The sequence below is a fragment of the Galeopterus variegatus genome, unplaced genomic scaffold (genome assembly GCF_000696425.1).
Source record: "Galeopterus variegatus unplaced genomic scaffold, G_variegatus-3.0.2 Scaffold1226, whole genome shotgun sequence".
NCBI classification, from domain to species: domain Eukaryota; kingdom Metazoa; phylum Chordata; class Mammalia; order Dermoptera; family Cynocephalidae; genus Galeopterus; species Galeopterus variegatus.
This window is the reverse complement of record NW_007727337.1, coordinates 124,065-142,285: the sequence shown is the minus strand read 5'-3', so window position 1 is coordinate 142,285 and position 18,221 is coordinate 124,065. Positions and strand designations below refer to the sequence as shown.

At 39.9% G+C, this 18,221-nt stretch overlaps 2 protein-coding genes across 2 annotated transcripts in view; both read left to right on the top strand.

Annotated features, from left to right (window-relative positions):
- Positions 1-4,323, top strand: part of MORC3 (MORC family CW-type zinc finger 3) — a 33,599-nt gene extending 29,276 nt beyond the window's left edge. The window contains exons 15-16 of the mRNA XM_008575720.1: positions 2,684-4,070; positions 4,191-4,323. Of these exons, the coding sequence (XP_008573942.1) occupies positions 2,684-2,857 (174 nt within the window). The 3' untranslated portion in view covers positions 2,858-4,070; positions 4,191-4,323. The remainder of the gene's footprint in view (positions 1-2,683; positions 4,071-4,190) is intronic.
- Positions 4,324-11,932: 7,609 nt separating this feature from the next.
- CHAF1B (chromatin assembly factor 1, subunit B (p60)) overlaps positions 11,933-18,221 on the top strand; it is a 22,612-nt gene continuing 16,323 nt past the window's right edge. The window contains exons 1-4 of the mRNA XM_008575715.1: positions 11,933-12,058; positions 12,519-12,651; positions 14,908-15,025; positions 15,546-15,649. Coding sequence (XP_008573937.1) covers positions 11,933-12,058; positions 12,519-12,651; positions 14,908-15,025; positions 15,546-15,649 — 481 coding nt within the window. The remainder of the gene's footprint in view (positions 12,059-12,518; positions 12,652-14,907; positions 15,026-15,545; positions 15,650-18,221) is intronic.

Below are 18,221 nucleotides of genomic sequence, written 5' to 3'. Positions count from 1 at the left end.
CCGCGGGTTCGGATCCTATATAGGGATGACCGGTGCACTCACAGTGCTCACTGGCTGAGCGCGGTGCGGCTGGTCTCAAAAAGGACAAAGAAAAAAAAAGTTAATTGATTGTCTGCTGTGATCCCAATATTATGATAGGGAGATACAAAAGAAGTAACACATCATCATTCTTCCCTCCAAATTGCTGACAGTTTAGCTTCCATAGAACGAGTAAAGCATTTGATTGGTCAGATTGGTTTGGAATGTTTTTGGGGGAAAAGTGAACATTGAACTTGATGTCTAAGAAGGGGGTGAATTTGGCCATGTCTAGAAGACAAGGCAAGGGACTGTTACTGAAATATACTTTTTCAACCTGATTTTTGTTCTTGGTGCAGTTTCTTTATGGGTTGCTATCCTTTCACTCTATGTCCTCCCTAATCTTAACTTTTAGGAAATCACAAAATTACTAGAAATTACCTTAGTATAGGTGATATTAAGAAGGAGTCCTCTTAAAATGAGGAAACAGTAAATTAATTATTATCCTATCTCAGTAAAGTATAAATTGGGCTTGGGGTTCTGTGTGGATTTGTTTTTGATAGTGGGGGAGACAGGTTCAGAGGATGACAGTGTTGGTGTGTTGACAGCTTACTTTTCACAAATAGTCATTAAAGGCTGAAATCGTGCAACTTTACCTGCTAATATGATATGACTTGAGAACTAAAAGGCACTGTTTAGAAATTTCTCCTGCCATCCTCACTTGACATTAATTATGTTATTACTTTGTCTTTCAGCTTAAGTTTTTAAAGGATTTTTAAAAACCTGTTTATTGAAATAGAAGAGAGCAGTGCATGTAAGCTTTAGGCCAAAGGGTCAAAAAAAAAAAAGTCTTGAGCAGTGTTCTGAAAATGGGGACCACAAGCATCTATGGTACTTGTAGAAATGGGCCCTACTGCAATTTATTGAATTAGAAACTGTTTTAAACAAGCTCCCAGATGATTCTCTTGCACTCTAAACTTTGAGTAACTGACAGTCCTATACTTTCCAATATTGTAACCACTAGCCATGTTTGGCTATTGACACTTGAAATGTGGCATCTGAATTGAGGTCTGCTCTAAGTGTTAAGTACACACTGACTTTTGAAGCTCTAGTTTGAAAAAGATGTAAAATACATACTTTCCAATATTGTAACCACTAGCCATGTTTGGCTATTGACACTTGAAATGTGGCATCTGAATTGAGGTGTGCTCTAAGTGTTAAGTACACACTGACTTTTGAAGCTCTAGTTTGAAAAAGATGTAAAATACTTGATTAATAAAGTTTATTTTGATTACATGATGAAATGGTAATACTTTGGCTACATTGGATTAAATAAAATATATTACCAGAATTAAATTTACTGTTTCCTTTTACTTTTTAATGTGGCTGTTAGAACATTGAATATGGAGCTAGCATTATTTCTTTTGGACAGTGCTGATCTAGATGTTAAATATAGGAATCTGTGATCAGTAAACAGCAGGAAGCAACCCATCAAAAGACTTAAGGGATAGGATGGGTAAAAAGGTTATACTAGTCATTTGTTTGCTTTTCAAGGAGATAAAAAGTTTTGGTTATGACACGGGAGTAGGTCATAGAATGGTTAATAACTTTAGGAAAGCAAAGCAGAAAAAAAATTGAACCATGGGCTCTTGATTGAAGATGAGTGGAAAGCCTGGACCAAAAACAGCTGGTGTGGGAATGATGTATGTTTTATCAGTGGTCCAGTGGAATCTTATCATAAAAGCCCACAAAATTAACATGCTCAGAATTACATTTTTCTGCAATATCAACTCAAGTATGAGTATCTTGACCCCAGAGATTTCCATCCTAGGAAAATCAGTATCTAAATTAAATATGGTCTACTTACTTTGGGCAGGGGCAGGGAACAAGAACAACTAAAACACTTTCATTTCATGTGTCTAGTACAATCTTTGAAGTAAAGGTTGCCTTATAGTTTTACGTATGTATTACTTAAATACTTTTTGGAATTTATTTTTTTAAGGCTAGAATGTTGACATTCAGAAACTTGGAAGGAATGATAATGATCATCTTAATCCAGGGTGTCTTAATGTTTTTAGCAAAACACCGTTCCCTGTAAATGTATAGTAAAATGGATAGTGAGTGTACTTGAGCATGTTAATAGGTTCAGAGAAGTTCTGCTACTTAAAAAGGCTTGTTTATCATTATTTAACCTAAAGTTTTGCAAACTTACTTAGCCACAGAAACTTTTTGTCCTCTTGTACAAATAAGGATATCTCCTAGAACACGTTTTAATTAATTTAACGTGTTTAATTTATTTTCCTCAAAGGGAAACTGAAGTTCAGAGATGAATTCTTATTTTTACAGGTGGTAACAATATTTTAAATTGTAAATAACATCTTGTAATTTATGTATTTTGCTAGTCCAGGTTTTTTCAAATCTGCAAATTAAAAGTATGAGTAGAAACCAAACAGAGCTACTAGTTTTATAAAACACTGTACTTGGATTTTAGGCAAGCATCTACTGGGTAAAATGAATTATTAAATTAAATCCAGTCCTCTACGGGAAGTTTTCCCTTTCTTATTGTTTAATTGTATGTCATTCTACAGAGACTTGAATTTAGTGTTTCACTTTCAGTTTTTAAGTTCTTCATTCATATTGAACTATACTGTAATGCTTATCTAATAAGTTTAATATTTGTATTTGCAGCCTCAAACTTCGATCTCTTCGAGTTAATGTAGGACAACTGCTGGCTATGATTGTGCCTGATCTTGATCTTCAGCAAGTGAATTACGATGTTGACGTAGTTGATGAGATTTTAGGACAAGTTGTCGAACAAATGAGTGAAATCAGTAGTACTTAAAATATATTCTATGAAAAATAAAAATGTTTGCTCAATTCTTATGGTTGTACAGCTCTCAATTTTGTTTCATAGATATAGGTAAAAGACTGAAGAACCATAATCTTTACTGTATTCTATGCATTCAAGTGTGGTCACAAATATTGTGGACACATTATCATACCTTTTGAAATACCTGTGAATTATTAAGTATTAAGCAGCTGGATAGCTAGCTAACTCATAATTCTGTTTTGAATGTAAATATTTGAAATTAAGTCTGCACATATTTTTTTATTGCCCTAGAGTACTTAAGAATTTTTCACCAGGAGCTTTTCAGGTTGCCCCTAACCTTTGTGCAATTTTTTTCTGGTTTCCCAAATTGTATTTTTCTCTGAATTGAGGGCTGTGCCATAATACAAATGGAATGTTACCTTTCATTTTATTGTAAAGGAGTTTAAATAGGATTTTTAAATGCTCTAATAATGCTTCTGATAAGGCTGTGATTATAAATGAATTAATGTTTCTTTTCTATAAATTCCTATCACCTGAGATATTTTATCCATGAAAAGACGGTAAGTAGAAACTGACTCCATTTCACCAGGATTTTTCTTGTGCTGAGATTGCCAATCATGGTTAGATACAAAGTATGTTTTTATAGAACAAAGAAACGATCTTTAGTATTAAAAAGTATTGAAAATATTAAATGACCACCAAGTTTACTTTGAAGCCCATTTTTGGCTGTTTAGTCAACATGGAGTGGGCACAATAATTATTTAATATTTCTTTTTGTGAAATTTCCTGTACAGCTTTTTGTAGGATTACTACATGTTGATGTGAGTTGAGGAAGACAATCTTTCTCAAACGATACTACATACCTTTTATTATATTACAAACCTAAGTGTTTTATATCCTGGAGTTAAGGAACAAACTGCCCTAGGATTATAGTATTACATGCCACAAAATATTATGCTTTATTGTTCCCATGGTTTGTGCAGTTTTAAAGAGATGGCTTTCTATTAAATATAATTATGTATATGTAATTAAGAATCATATTTTCCACATCTAGAATGTGCATTATTTTTTCTAAAGTTTTATCATTGCTATTTATTTTTACTTTTGTTTCTGAACATTCAATACATGTTTATTTTGTATGTATGCTTAATTATACATGTCTGTCATGTACAATATTAAATTTTTACTGTATATTATTAACTCTGGAAAGAACAAATTAATGAAGATTGTTTTTATATTCAATACATGTTTATTTTGTATGTATGCTTAATTATACATGTCTGTCATGTACAGTATTAAATTTTTACTGTATATTATTAACTCTGGAAAGAACAAATTAATGAAGATTGTTTTTATTTGCTTGATAAAGTAATTGAAAGTGTATTTTTGGTATGAAGCTGGTTTTCTGTCACAGTTGTAATTGCCCAATTTTAAAATATCTTGTAATAAAATAAAAATATATGATGGGTAACTCTTCAGATTTGTTGTTTTTAGTTTTCTGAGTTTTTGTAAAGGTTTTATTCTGTACAGGGGGAAGAGGAGATTCAGTCTTTCTGGGCAGCTGCCTTCCTTACGGCAGTCAGGACATTGCTTAGCTCCTCTTGCTTCCTCTTGGCACAGGTGTGTGTCCCCAACCTTTTCTTGTTGAACTTGAGGGCCCGTTTGTCCTTGGAGACCTTGAGCAGCTCCATGGCACAGCGCTCATATACGGCAAAGCCACACATCTCTCAGTTCATGTCCTGCACGAACTTTGTATGCTTGGTGAGTTGCCCACAGCAGTGGCCATGCCTCTGTTGCTCACATTCTTGGTCACTTTGTATCCCTTGTTGAGGTCCATGGCCATGGGGTAGCACAGAGCCATTGCTGCTGCTCTTCAATGGTTGCTGTACAGAAGGGCTTAAAGAATTCAGTATTATTTTTAATTTAAAACTAGCAATATATCCATTAGACCCTCGAGTTTTACTCATTTTATTATATTGATTACAAGTTACATTCTGAAGACTAAGACTATTTCTGTTAGGCTGAGCTCATCTTTCTTGGAGAGAGTGTGTGTATTCTATACTCAGGAAATTTCTTTGTGCATCATTTAAAGAAACCTTGCATAAATGATAACGGCTATGTAAAGCCTGTGTAAGTTTTGTGAATATTTTAAGTCTATGTAGTGGTTCTTTCTGAAATATGCCATTTTTCTCTTCCTTTTGGTCAGCTTCTATATTCTTGCAAAAATATGTTATATGGCTCTCTGGCTTAATGGGAAAATTAATCATAGGATTAGAAGAGAAACTTGCTTGCTAAATTGATTCTTTGGACGTATTTACATATTTCTTACCCTTTAAGAAGATACTGCCAAGATAAGAGATTTTGAAAATTTAACAAGTTTCACAGAACAACATGGGTTTTCATGGTGCATATAATTATTTAGGTAGGAATGACCTACCTCTTTTGTTAAATTTGTAAAAGGCTACTGTTGAAGGGCAGTGTTGCTTAAACTAACATTTATTGCTTTAAAACAAAGTATGAGAAAGTAAACCAAAACAGTCCACAGTCTCTTAGCTGCTTTAGTCAGCTAAGGCTACAAAATCAGTGAAAGCAGAGTGGCTGCACAGAGCAGGAGCAGTGTAGCATGTCCTTGTGCCATTCCTTTGGGCCTCAAATTCCTAATGTGGCAGGTCCTACTGGTGACACTGCCCGTGCTCTCTGACACTTGATTCTTTCTATCACACAGACCTCTATCACATGACACTTGGGTCATATTTGTCATTAAGGAATCATTTAAATGATCTTAAGGTCTTTGGGGATTGGACCCAGATAACAGTATTTTTTAAGGCCTCCCAGGTTAGTTCCAGTGTGCCATTAGAGGTGAGAACCATTGATCTATGTCTTCTGTTGGTGAATACTTAGAAACATGGAAATCAAGTGGTTTATGAAACAAACTCAGGATCAGCCTGTCTGCTTTCTTTTTTCCCAGTTGGGAATATAAATGAACAGAAAGAATGGTATATAGTGAAAAGGCTTACTTTTTCCACCGCTTTCCCAAAGGTAACCACTATTGGTTTTTTTATGTCCTTCCACAAAATATTGACTGCATACATATACACATTCATATATATGTATTCAATTTATATTAAGTTGCATATATTCGTATGAAAATTTATGTAAATGCATTACACCATAAAACTGGCAACTTAACATTTCTATATCATTCAAAAAGCTTTAGTGACATTCTACAAAATTAATATGCTCCTAATGCTCATTTACTTTGCTTCTGATATTACAAAAAAATACTACTATGACAATAAACACCATACATACGTCTTCAAGTATATCCAGGGTAAGTTTTTTGCAGTGAATACTAAGTCAAAGAGTGTATGCTAGGTACATTTTAATAAATGTTGCCATCCAAAAAAGTTTGCAGGAATTCATACTCCTATGAGTAATAAATGTATCAGTGATTTTTCCTCAAAATCAGCCCATCAAACTTACTTTTGCCAATCTGATATGTGAAAAAATGATAGCTTGCATTTTTTTGTCTTAGGCTGAACATGTTCTCGTTATTGGCCACTTTAATTTCTTCTGTGTATTACATATTATTTGCCTGTTCTTTTTTGGATTCTTTGTCTTATTGCTGTAAAGAAACTAAAAGCTTGTGTTAATGTGGCCACAAACACCACCCAACAATTATGTAAAAACTACCCAAATAACTCCTATATCAGAAAATTCAGTGGTTAAATCTTATTTTGTACAGTGTCTCATAAATAGACTCATTGGAGTGGAGCAAAAGTCCCAGCAGATGCGTGTCTCCATATGCGTGTCTTTTGGACATTGGCAGGTCACAAAAGGAATGCTATTAATATCCAGTTGGTGTAGAGGAAAAATGTATATGTGTAAATATATATTTACTGCTTTTTAGAACTAAATTTCTTGATCACGAAGTTGATTTTCATATACCGGCCTGTAGGAAGAAAGTCAAGACCAAAGGAGACAGTCTTGGTAAAGTCAAGCCATTTAAATAACAGGTGAAGTTATTAAATGAGTGTGGTCATACAGAATGAATTATCCATTCTAAAATTGGAGTGTGAATTTTCTACAGAAACATTCTAATGATAAATTGTGAGTAAATGCAATTTCTCATCTCAAATACATAAAACAAGCGTAGCCTCAAGGTTCAATGTAGTGGGTTAGAAATCTTGATTCTCATTTGATTTTTGAATAAGGTTTTTAAGTAAACGCATGTATGGTGCAAAAGCCCTCGGACAGGGGGCCACAGCCCATAGATAGCGTGACCAAAGCCCATCTAATCAACTCTTAATCACTGGTTAGGTATGGGATTGTACACTTTAATTAATTTAGAGATGACAGGTAGTTGTCATACTGATACTGTTGAGAGATTTTAAGAATTGCTGAAGGGAAAGTTGTGGAAAAAATGTTTGCTAGGGGCAAGCTGTCTGTTGGGGGAAACTTTAGCGATAATTGTATTTAGATTTTATCATAAGCGCCTAACTTTTGTTTAAGGAGAGGTCATACTTTAGATAATGAGCCAGTGGACCAACTTAGCTCTTTACTAATTGTACTTTGGAATGTCACTTTAATTTACTGATATTACTAGTTCCCATTGTTAAGCTATACTTAGCCATGGACAACTTTTGTAACATTGCCTATGTCCTTATGTCCTTCTTTGATGATTGAATCAACTGATTTTTCTTGTGAAACTTCCTTGTCTTGTGAATAAAAAGAAAGGCTGATTTTGGATCGGGGCTGCTCCCCTGATGGGTGGCAGTCTCTCTAGGCCTCATTGATGGTACTTTCAGCGAATTCTTTCTCATTTCTCCATCTCAGTTACACAGAGGAGAGTGTAACAAAGCTCAATGTTTCATTCTGTAAGAGTTAACAGGAAACTTTTAGAGCCACAGAATTTCTTGTAAATTAGGACTCAAAATCATGGTAACAAAATACAGAATAAGTTTAAACTTGACTAAAAAGGATTTTTACCCCAACCTGGCTAGTGTTTAGCTTATGAATGTCGTCAATATGTAGATATCCAGAATTTGGCTGTATCTTCATAAAAAATGTAATGGCGCTTTATATTTACAGAGTAGTTGCGTTTACAGTCTTCCTAGTCTCCCGTGGGGTTCCTGTTAAATGCTGTTGAAAATTGTGGCCCCTGCTTTGTACTGTGATCTGAACCAAGGCTGAATTAAAGTAATTTGGATTTATAAATTTTACTTTTCTATGTAGGCAATTGTCCCTTGTTTTTGTGATTCTCTTTTTATTCCATTGATGTGGAGTATCTCTCAAAATGTGTTGTTCGTGGATGCAGTAGAGATACTGTAGAGCATTGTTCCCAGGTTGGTGTATGATTTTATGCAGGTCAGTACTGTGGGAGAGGTGTTTACAAACTGCAAAATGGGAACTTGTTGTGAGATTCCTGGAGTTTGGAGTTCAAGGAGTAGTTGTTGAGTTGTCTAACCAGCTTGCAGCAAAAGTGACACAGTCTGATGTAACTGCACCTGTTCCCTCTTTTCCAGGGTTGAGAAATACAGTGACAGGGGTCTAAGACAATAATAATTTGTATATGTCATTATAAATTATATAGTTATATAAAATATTTAATAATAGCATTACTATACACTATACGCTATAACCGTTCTTATCCAGTACTTTCTCATTTCCCATTAGTTAATTGTTCTTAAACTGGTTTTTTCAATATCAGGTATTTTAAACCTTATTTTGGGAATTTTTAAACATCTAAAAATAAGAAACGATTATAATAAACTCCTGCGTACCCATTTCAACAATTTTCGATTCGTGGTCAATCTTGTTTTATCTACACTCCCATTTACTTAACCCCTACCGTAGTATTTGTGTTACAAATATTTTTTTTTTCCTTTTTGTCTTTTTTCGTGACCGGCAACGGATCGCAACCCTCAGTGTCGCGCCCGTACCGGACCGGGACCGGCAACGGAATCGCAACCCTCGGTGTTGCGACCGCACCTCGCTCAGCCAGTGAGCCGCTGGTCTGTATGTGGGATCCGAACCCTCAGCGGGAGCGCCGCCACGCTCACAAGCAGCGCACTGTAGCAGTGCGCCACCGGGCCGGCCCGTTGTGTTACAAATATTAACTTATTGAAGAAAATGTGTTTTATTGTGGTAAAATATACGTAACAAAATTTACCATTTAACCATTTTTAAGTGTACATTTCAGTGGCATTACGTACAATTCACATCGTTGTGCAACCATCACCGCTATCCATTTCCAGAACTTTTTCATCATCCCAAACAGAAACTCCACACCTGTTAAACAATAACTTTCCATTTTCCCCTACCCTCAGCCCCTGGTAACCTTTTCTTTCTGTGTCTATAAATGTGTTTATTCTAGGTACCTCATGTAAGTGGAATACATACAATATATACAACTGTCCTCTGCTTATTTCACTTTGCCTAATGTTTCAAAGCTTCACCCATGTTGTAGCATGTGTCAGAATTTCATTCTTCCTTTGAGAAATGTCTATTCAGCTCCCTTGCCCATTTTTAAATCAGATTATTATTTTTTTTTACTGTTAAATTGTTTGAGTTCCTTGTATATTCTGGATATTAATCCCTTGTTGGATGTATAATATGCAAATATTTCCTCCCATTCTTCAGGTTGTCTCTTCACTCTGCTGACTGTTTCCTTTGCTGTGCAGAGGCTTTTTAGTTTTATATAATCCCATTTGTTTATTTTTTCTTTTGTTGCCTGTGCTTTTGGGGTCTTATTCATAAAGTCTTTGCCCAGTCCTACATCCCAAAGTGTTTCACTTTTGTTCTTATTCATAAGGCTTTTTAGTTTTATATAATCCCATTTGTTTATTTTTTCTTTTGTTGCCTGTGCTTTTGGGGTCTTATTCATAAAGTCTTTGCCCAGTCCTACATCCCAAAGTGTTTCACTTTTGTTTTCTTCTAGGAGTTTTATAGTTTCAGGTGTTACATTTAAATTTTTAATCCATTTTGAGTTAATGGAGGAGGCTGTCTACTGTGAGGTTGCACAGGGCAGGTCTCATTTTGCAGAGTCCCTTGAACTTGAAGGCCCAGAAATCTGCTGTTAGCACATGGAGAGTGTCCATCTGTCAGGGCCAGTCTTGTGTTAACCAAGCTCCCACATTAATGTCTGTAAGCAGGATTGCAGTTATTTAGAATGGGAATTACAGTGTCAGTTGAAATACACATGTTCATCTGACCTCATTCACATCCACAGGCTTCAGGGCCATAGGCCCATGTCCTTTTCCATTTCCAGTCCCACTGCTCACCCACCCTCTGTGCCTCTACTGCCCTACTGTGGTGCTTCTTTAGCTTGAATTCCACACTTCCAGGGCTGCTCATCCAAAACTCTTATCACATAAAGCCCACTTTAAATGTCACTTTCTTTTAAAGCTTCCTTTGAGCCTTCAAATCCGAAATAACCTCCTACTCTGAAATGTAAGAGCACGTTCTTCCTTTCACTCTCACTTTCACTTTATCTTTTTATTTTAATTATTTGTGTACATGGCTCTGAGAGGCCCGAAGGCAGAGTCTCTGTTTTATTGACGTTTGAAACTCCGGAGATCAGAACCAGACCTGATAAGGACGACAGCTCTCAGCCGTCCGCTGCAACTGTGAACTGACATTTTGGTAGTCCTGGGCGGGTCTCAGAGCTGCAGTCTCCCCACCTGTCCTATGCAAAGGCTCTTGTTTATTTTTTAAGGGAGTGTGAATTCCCTAAGGGTAAGTCTCAGTCATCTTCTCTGTCCACTAAGTATCGAGTGCCAGCATAGGATCTAGCATATAGCAGATGCTCAATAAATGTTTGCTAAAAGAATGAACCAACAAGGGAATAAGTGCCTGAATCGATGAACTCATTCGTTCTTCCACCGGGCGTGCGCCTGGCAGGAATTAATGAACCAGAAGGAAACGGCCTTTGTTCCCACAGATTGGGCCGCCTTGAACCAGCCTCGGCGCCCCAGGTAGGGCGGGGCGTCCATGGAGCCCTGCCTATTAAGAGGCGGAGCGTCACTGGCGTCCCGCCCACGCGGAGGCGGGTCCTGCGGCGCGCGGGAAGCGGCGCGCGCGGCGGCAGGAGGCGGCGGCACCGCTGACTGTGTCCCTGCAGGTACGGTTTCCCGGGGCTGGCCCCGGCGGCCCCACGGTTCTCCCAGCCGGGCTGGGCAGGGGCGGAAGGTGCTCGCCGAGAGGGGACCACTGGGGCCCGGGGTAGCTCCGGAGCGGCGCTCGTGTGGTCTGCCCGTCCCAGGCTCTTCGCGGCCTCCTTCCGGGCCAGGTGCCGGCTTCCCGGGCCCATCGCCCCGTCACTGGGAAACAGCGGTGGGTCTCCTACTGCCCCGCGGCCTCTCCCACGGATGACTCCTCTTCCGGGAGGCTACTTCTCCGGACAGTCCCCTCCCCCCGGGCAATCCTGTCCTCCTACACCGTCCCCCTCTCCCTCCGCTCCCCGTAACCTTCCCCTCCCAGCAGCTCCCTCACACGGGCAGCCCCCTCCCCCTGGGCAGTCCCTTCTCTTGGCTCTCCGGACACGCCCCCAGACGTGCAGCGGGCCCGGACGCCTGGGTTGCCTCTACCTGGGTGATTCATTTGAAACATGAGCTTGTGGAAGCCATAGCTCAAGGAAGCATTTTAGGTGGAACTTGCAGGATGTTACCGTCAGATGGCAACATTAACGTCTTTTCCCAGTACAACCAACGTGCATTTTATTTTATTTTTTTTTAATTTTTAATTTTTAATTTTTTTAAAAGATGACCGGTAAGGGGATCTTAACCCTTGACTTGGTGTTGTCAGCACCACGCTCAGCCAGTGAGCTAACCTGCCATCGGTATATGGGATCCGAACCCGGGGCCTTGGTGTTATCATCACCACACTCTCCCGAGTGAGCCACGGGCCGGCCCCCAACGTGCATTTTACATGGTTAACAGGGTTCCTGGTTCATAGTAAGTGCTCAATAAACCTTTGCCCCTCTAATATTTTTATTTAATTAATTACCAGCGTTTTTCAGCTTTCCTGCCTTTGGAAAAAGAAAGCTGCCCGAGGGAGGAATTTTTTGCTCCTTCAAGACCCAGTAGGATGAAAGTCATCACGTGCGAAATAGCCTGGCACAACAAGGAGCCGGTGTATAGCCTGGACTTCCAGCATGGGACTGCAGGGAGGATCCACAGACTGGCATCTGCAGGGGTGGACACCGCCGTCAGGGTAAATTGGGGCAGAGATAGAAAGACACCGGGAAGCACTACTTGAAACAGCAGTTTTCGTTCTTTTATTTAAAACTGATGTTAACAGATTCCAATTACTTTGTCATCTAACCCTGAATGTGAAATTCTCATAGCCTCCAGTGAACAATAAAAGCAAAAGAGAGAGCTTTTTTTTTTTTTTTTCCGAGTAGCATTCCCTAGATTGTTGTAAATGGATGTTCATTATTTCAGAATCCTGAGCTGAGTTCCTTTTGGGCAACAATTTGCTCTAGAAAGAAGTAGGAGGACAGCAGATAGTGGACTATTGGTTTATGTTTTAGATAGAAGGAGGTTCCTTCATTTTATGTTTCAAAAGAAAAACCAAACTTTCTTTTTGAAAGTAAGCATAGTATTGTTTTAGTAGGAGCAATATAATAGGTGCTCACTATATGTTTTTCGAATAAATGTTTTGGTATCAACAGATCTGGAAGGTGGAAAAAGGACCAGATGGAAAAGCGATTGTGGAATTTTTGTCCAATCTTGCTCGTCACACCAAAGCTGTCAATGTTGTGCGTTTTTCTCCCGCTGGGGAAATTTTAGCATCAGGAGGAGATGGTGAGTGTTGTTGTACTTCAGAAATTCTTTAGAAACCAGATACTTTTGTGTCTTATGTTAGATTTGAGCTGGATGTGCTTTTTTATTTCAGATGTGGCTGACTCTCTTGATCTGCCATTTACATAGCTTAGTAAAATAACATTCTGGGGAGTGTGTCAGAGTGAGGGGGTGGAGGACAGCAAGATTAAGCTAAGACCTGTTTGAAAACAACTCCCTTCCCACTTGCCCCCACCGGGCTAGTTTAGAGACAAGCAGGAAGGTGCTTGTCATTCCATCAGAGTCCCTAGGCAGCTGTTCTGGTCTTATTTGATTATTAATTTATAGATGTGGTGATCAGAGTCAGTTCTATGTCTCTTTGTAACTAATTAATTGGCTTCGGGAGCCTCTTTAACAAATGGCCTTGTAATTTGTGTTTGTTTGGTGGGAGTAGATTGATTCATATTTTCTGCCTATGCTTACCTGGGATAAAACTATACAGAAAAAGTAAACCTTTTTAACAAGTAGGTTTAAAATAAAGTAGTCTAGGAGCCAGTACAAAATAAAACAGAGATCTCAGTTTTTGTTTGCAGGAGGAACAGAGACCTGGTTGAGTTCAGTGCCATGATGCCTAGAGCGTGTGTGTGTGTGTGTGTGTGTGTGTGTGTGCGCGTGCGCGCACGCATGCATATGCATGTGTAGGGGGAAAGGTGGGGGAGAGTCACCTGGGGGAGGCCACAGACTGTCTCCTGTGAGGTGGCACAGGGCATCCCTCATTTAGCAAAGTCCTTTGGCCTTGAAGGCCTAGAAACCTGCTGTTAGCACACAGAGAGTGTCCATCCATCAGTGCCAGCCTTGTCTCAACCAAGCTCCCAGACTGAAGTGTGCAACCAGGACTGCAGTTAATTTAAAATGGGAATTTGTGCGTGCTGTGGATTGAATGTCTCCCCAAAACTCATTGAAACTTGACCCCCACTATAACAGTGTTAAGAGGGTGGGAAATCTAAGTATGGTATTTGAAAGGTAGGGTCTTCAAAAGGTGATTGGATCGTGAGGACTGTGTCCTCATGAATAGATTAATCCATTCATGAAGTAATGAATTATCACAGGCCTGGTTCTGAAGGTTTTATAAAGAGAGTGAGTGAGTACGTAGGGCTCTTGCTCAGGCCATTCTCATCATGAGACACCCTGCATTGCTGTAGAGAGTCACTACCAAGAAGGCCTTCACTTAGATGTACCCCTTTGGACCATAGACTTCCCAGCCTCCAAAACTGTAAGAAGTAAATTTAATTTCTTTGTAAATTACCCAGTTTCACGTATTTTGTTATAAGCAACAGAAATGGACTAATACAGAGAGTACTTCAAAAAGTTCATGGAAAGATTCGTATTATCTTTCAATTCTATTTTTCCATGAACTTTTTGAAGTGTCCTTGTACGTATCCATATAATTTGCTCGTTCATTCACTCTCCTGTGGACGTTCCTAAAAGGGAAGGCAAGTGATGGTCAGAAGGATACATGGTAAGTGTGGAACCAGAATGTGGGCAGTTGGTAGACTCAGTTGACATCAGGCTGAGGTATCTGATGTGTTCATAGTGATATTAATAGCTGGCATTTATATGGGACTTTGCATGTGCAAGGCATCACGTCGTAAGTGTGTTATGCATATTAACCCATTGAATCCTCGCAACAGCCCTATAAGGTAGGTATTCTACTGTCATCCTTATTTTACAGGTGAGGAAACTGAGGCATCAAGCTGTTAAGTGAGTTACTAAAGGTTACAGAGCCAGGAGCAGTTTGCCAACCCTTGCGCTGGTGGCTCTTTGCTATTTATTTTTTTCACTATTCGTCTGTTTATATAGGTTATGCCTTTAGATTTGTTAAGTGTAGTCAGTCACTTTGCAGCGATGTTTTGCTGGCCTGGGGACCCTTCTGTTTAAGGTGACTTTGTATAGCTCTGATCTGTTATGAGTTTGATTTTGGAGTTTTAGTTCAGAAGGCACACCTACTTTTCCTGTCCAAATTCTTAGAGGTAAATCATTGTGGCCACAGCGTCCATTGAACAACGTAAGTATTGTCTAATGTCCTAAAAATTCAGGAATGATGGAGTGTGCAGTGAAGTGTGGCTCATCTCCAGTTGGCTCACTCCACAGATGCTGTCATTTTATTGTGGAAGGTGAATGACAACAAGGAGCCGTAAGTATTGTCTAATGTCCTAAAAATTCAGGAATGATGGAGTGTGCAGTGAAGTGTGGCTCATCTTCAGTTGGCTCACTCCACAGATGCTGTCATTTTATTGTGGAAGGTGAATGACAACAAGGAGCCCGAACAGATTGCTTTTCAGGACGAGGATGAGGCTCAGCTGAATAAGGAGAATTGGACTGTTGTGAAAACTCTCAGGTAACTTGAGGGGGGAGCTTGGGAATGATTTACCTTTATGACCTGAATGCATTAAACAGAATATGCCTTTTACTTTTGTATATAACTTAAAACTTTTACTCCTGTGGGACAGTCATGAGACAATAGTTTTAAAGGATAAAAACATAATTAAAATAATTTTTTTGGTTCCTACTAAAAAATTTTCCTTACTAAAAATGAATCCATTTTATTTTATTTTTTTTATTAATTTTTTTTTTTTTGGTGGCTGGCTAGTATGGGGATCTGAACCCTTGACCTTGATGTTACACCACCATGCTCTAACCAACTGAGCTAACCAGCCAGCCCCAAAATGAATCTATTTTAAAGATACAAATATCCTTGAAAGTAGTTTTTTATAGCTATAGCTAATATAGTTCCTGTGGAAATTTCTAGAATCCCATTCTAATGCATGGTCCCTAAGTTTGCCTTTAAATTTTTGGTGACTTTTTCCTTTTTGAGACAATAATTGCTTTTTTCCCTTCTTGTCCTCTTTGGATTCTAGGGGCCACTTAGAAGATGTGTATGATATTTGCTGGGCAACTGATGGGAATTTAATGGCTTCTGCCTCTGTGGATAACACAGCCATCATATGGGATGTCAATAAAGGTAAGGGGTGTGTTTTTCTTATTATCAGGAGGAAGGAAATATTCTAAATGTCTAAAAGAGCCTAAGCTGTAACTTATAAGCAACTTGAAAAATTTCTTTGGTGAACTAAAATAGGTGGTTGGCTCATCAGGATAGGGATTAGTTCCATATGCCATGGATCCAACTCAGGTTTTAGGGCCCTAGTCAGAATGTAGGCAGCTTAGCAGTGATATTGTGAGTTATTGATGCTGAAGTGAGGCAAATCCCACCTGCCTGGGGATGCAGTCATGATGAGGACAGGCCTGGCCCCTGTCTTCATTGAGCTCAGGATCTCAGGAAGATTAACAAGTCATTTATAATTAATAGAGCAGTATGTGCTGGTTGACGGGTTAGGTAAGGTCAGGTTTCCATTTTAGGAGATCAAGTAACGCCAAGGACATTCTGCTGCTTTTAAGGAACCTGTTCTCCAGGTGGGGAGACAGTAGGCATGTGAGAAGTTACAGTGGTGTAAAAATAGCAGTGAAATGCCAAAAGCCAGTAGTGGCTAATTCCTAATCATTTTTATCCCCTGCAGTCTTTACACAAACATTCTGTTCCCCAAGCCTTTTCCTGTGCTTTTCTCTAACGTGCAGGCTGCTCATTCTCCTGCAACCTGCGTGCCCGGCCAGGGAGTCAGGACGTGGCATTGGTGCTCGCTGCCACCATCACAGCACTGCATCAGTCCAGCTTTCATCTACTCTGTAAAAATCTGCTTTTTTTAGTTCCATGCTATCCTGCTAAGCCATCCTCTATCCTGGCTTGTCTTTGTCATATTCTTTCTAAACAGTCCCCCACATTCCACCAAAGTGGAGGACTAGTGTCACTGTCTTCCTGTCTACCCCAAGTCTGGCCATTGTCCTGGATAATCTCAGTGTCTGTTTGGGCAATCCATCCAACACCACTGTAAGCTAGTTGTGATGACCTTGAACATTGCCACTATATTAGTCAGTTTCTGTTGCTTATAACAGACATACATGAAGCTGGGTAATTTGTAAAGAAACAGTATTAATCGCTTATAGTTTTGGAGGCTGAGAAGTCCAAAGTCCAGGGGACACATCTGGTGAAGGCCTCGTTCTTGGCGGTGGCTCTGTAGCTACACAGGGTATCACATGGCAAGGATGGAAGGAGTAAGAGCTAACCTGCTCCTCGCTCTCCTTAGAAAGCCATCGGAACCAAGCCCATTACCACCCATGAAACTATCAACTTATCCATCCATTATCGAATCAATCCATTCACTAGGGCATGGTCCTCACAATCTAATCACCTCTTTAAGGGCTCCCCTTTCAACTACCATGAGAGGATTTCCTACCCTCTTAACAGTTACAGTGGGGATTAAGCTTCAGTGAGTTTGTGGGGGAGATTCAGTCCACTGCAGCCATCATAGTGGACACTGCAGGTGCTGGGGGTGTCGCACACACACAGAAGGATGTGGTGTCAGGGAGGGGTAGGTGCTGTGCAGGGGCTGTCAGGACAAGCTTCTCTGAGCATTTGGCATTTGAACAGAGACTCGAATGAAGTCAGGGAACGAGCCATGTGCATTCTATAGGGGAAGAATGGTCCCGCCTCTGGCAGCAACAGGTGCAGAGGCCCTGTGGCAGGAGTTGCTTGCCACGTGTCCAAGGAACAGGAACGGGACGGAATAAGTGAGGAGGAGGATGGGAGCAACAGAGATTGGAGAAGTGGAGAGGGGCCAGGCTGTGTAGGGTTGTGGACCATGAAAAGCATTTCAGATTTTATCCTAAGGGTGACGAGATGCCACTGAAGGGTTTTGAACAGCTGATTTTATTTATGTTTTGAAAAGATGTCTCTGGGCAGCACGTGGCAAATAGACTATAGGAGAACACAAGAGATAGCCAGGGATGCTGTTAGTGGTGTAAAGGAATTCAGGAGTGGGAGGGGATACTGGGGATGATGGCTTGGGCTGGGGTGGGAGCAGTGGAAGGAGTGAAGGAAGGTTTGGTTGGGATTTAATTTGAGGAAAGAGCTGATGGATTTGCCAATGGATTGGCTATCACTCCAAGCTTTTTGGGAACCAGGTGAATAGTTGTGCCATTTCCTGAGATTAGAGACACTGGGGAAGATCCGTTTTGGCAGGGAGTCTGGAAATCAAGGCCACATCCTGGACCTCTGTTACTTCAACTGCTCTATCAATGTCACTCTGAACCAGATGTCCCAGTCTTTTTCACCAGCCTCCTTCAGTTTTCTGTACACCTTTATTCCTTCTCACTGTTCTTCCCAGAACCCTCAAGTCCCCTGTACCCCATTTCCTGGTCTGTCAGCCCCCTTCTAGCCTCTGTTACTTTCCCTGTGCACCTTGCTCCCCAGCATGATCATATCCCAACATAGTTCCTTCCAACTCATTTTCTTCCATCTTACCCACCAAGACAAACCCCAACCTAGGGTCCGTGTTAAAATACACCTTTTAATTTCCTAACCTGGGCTGAGCGCAGCTGGTTAAAAACCTGTAACCTGCAGATTGGGCCCTGAGAAATTCATCTTCACCGGTCTCACAAAGGGTCTCAGTGGCCTCCACTTCTTTTCACTTGTCGGAGTT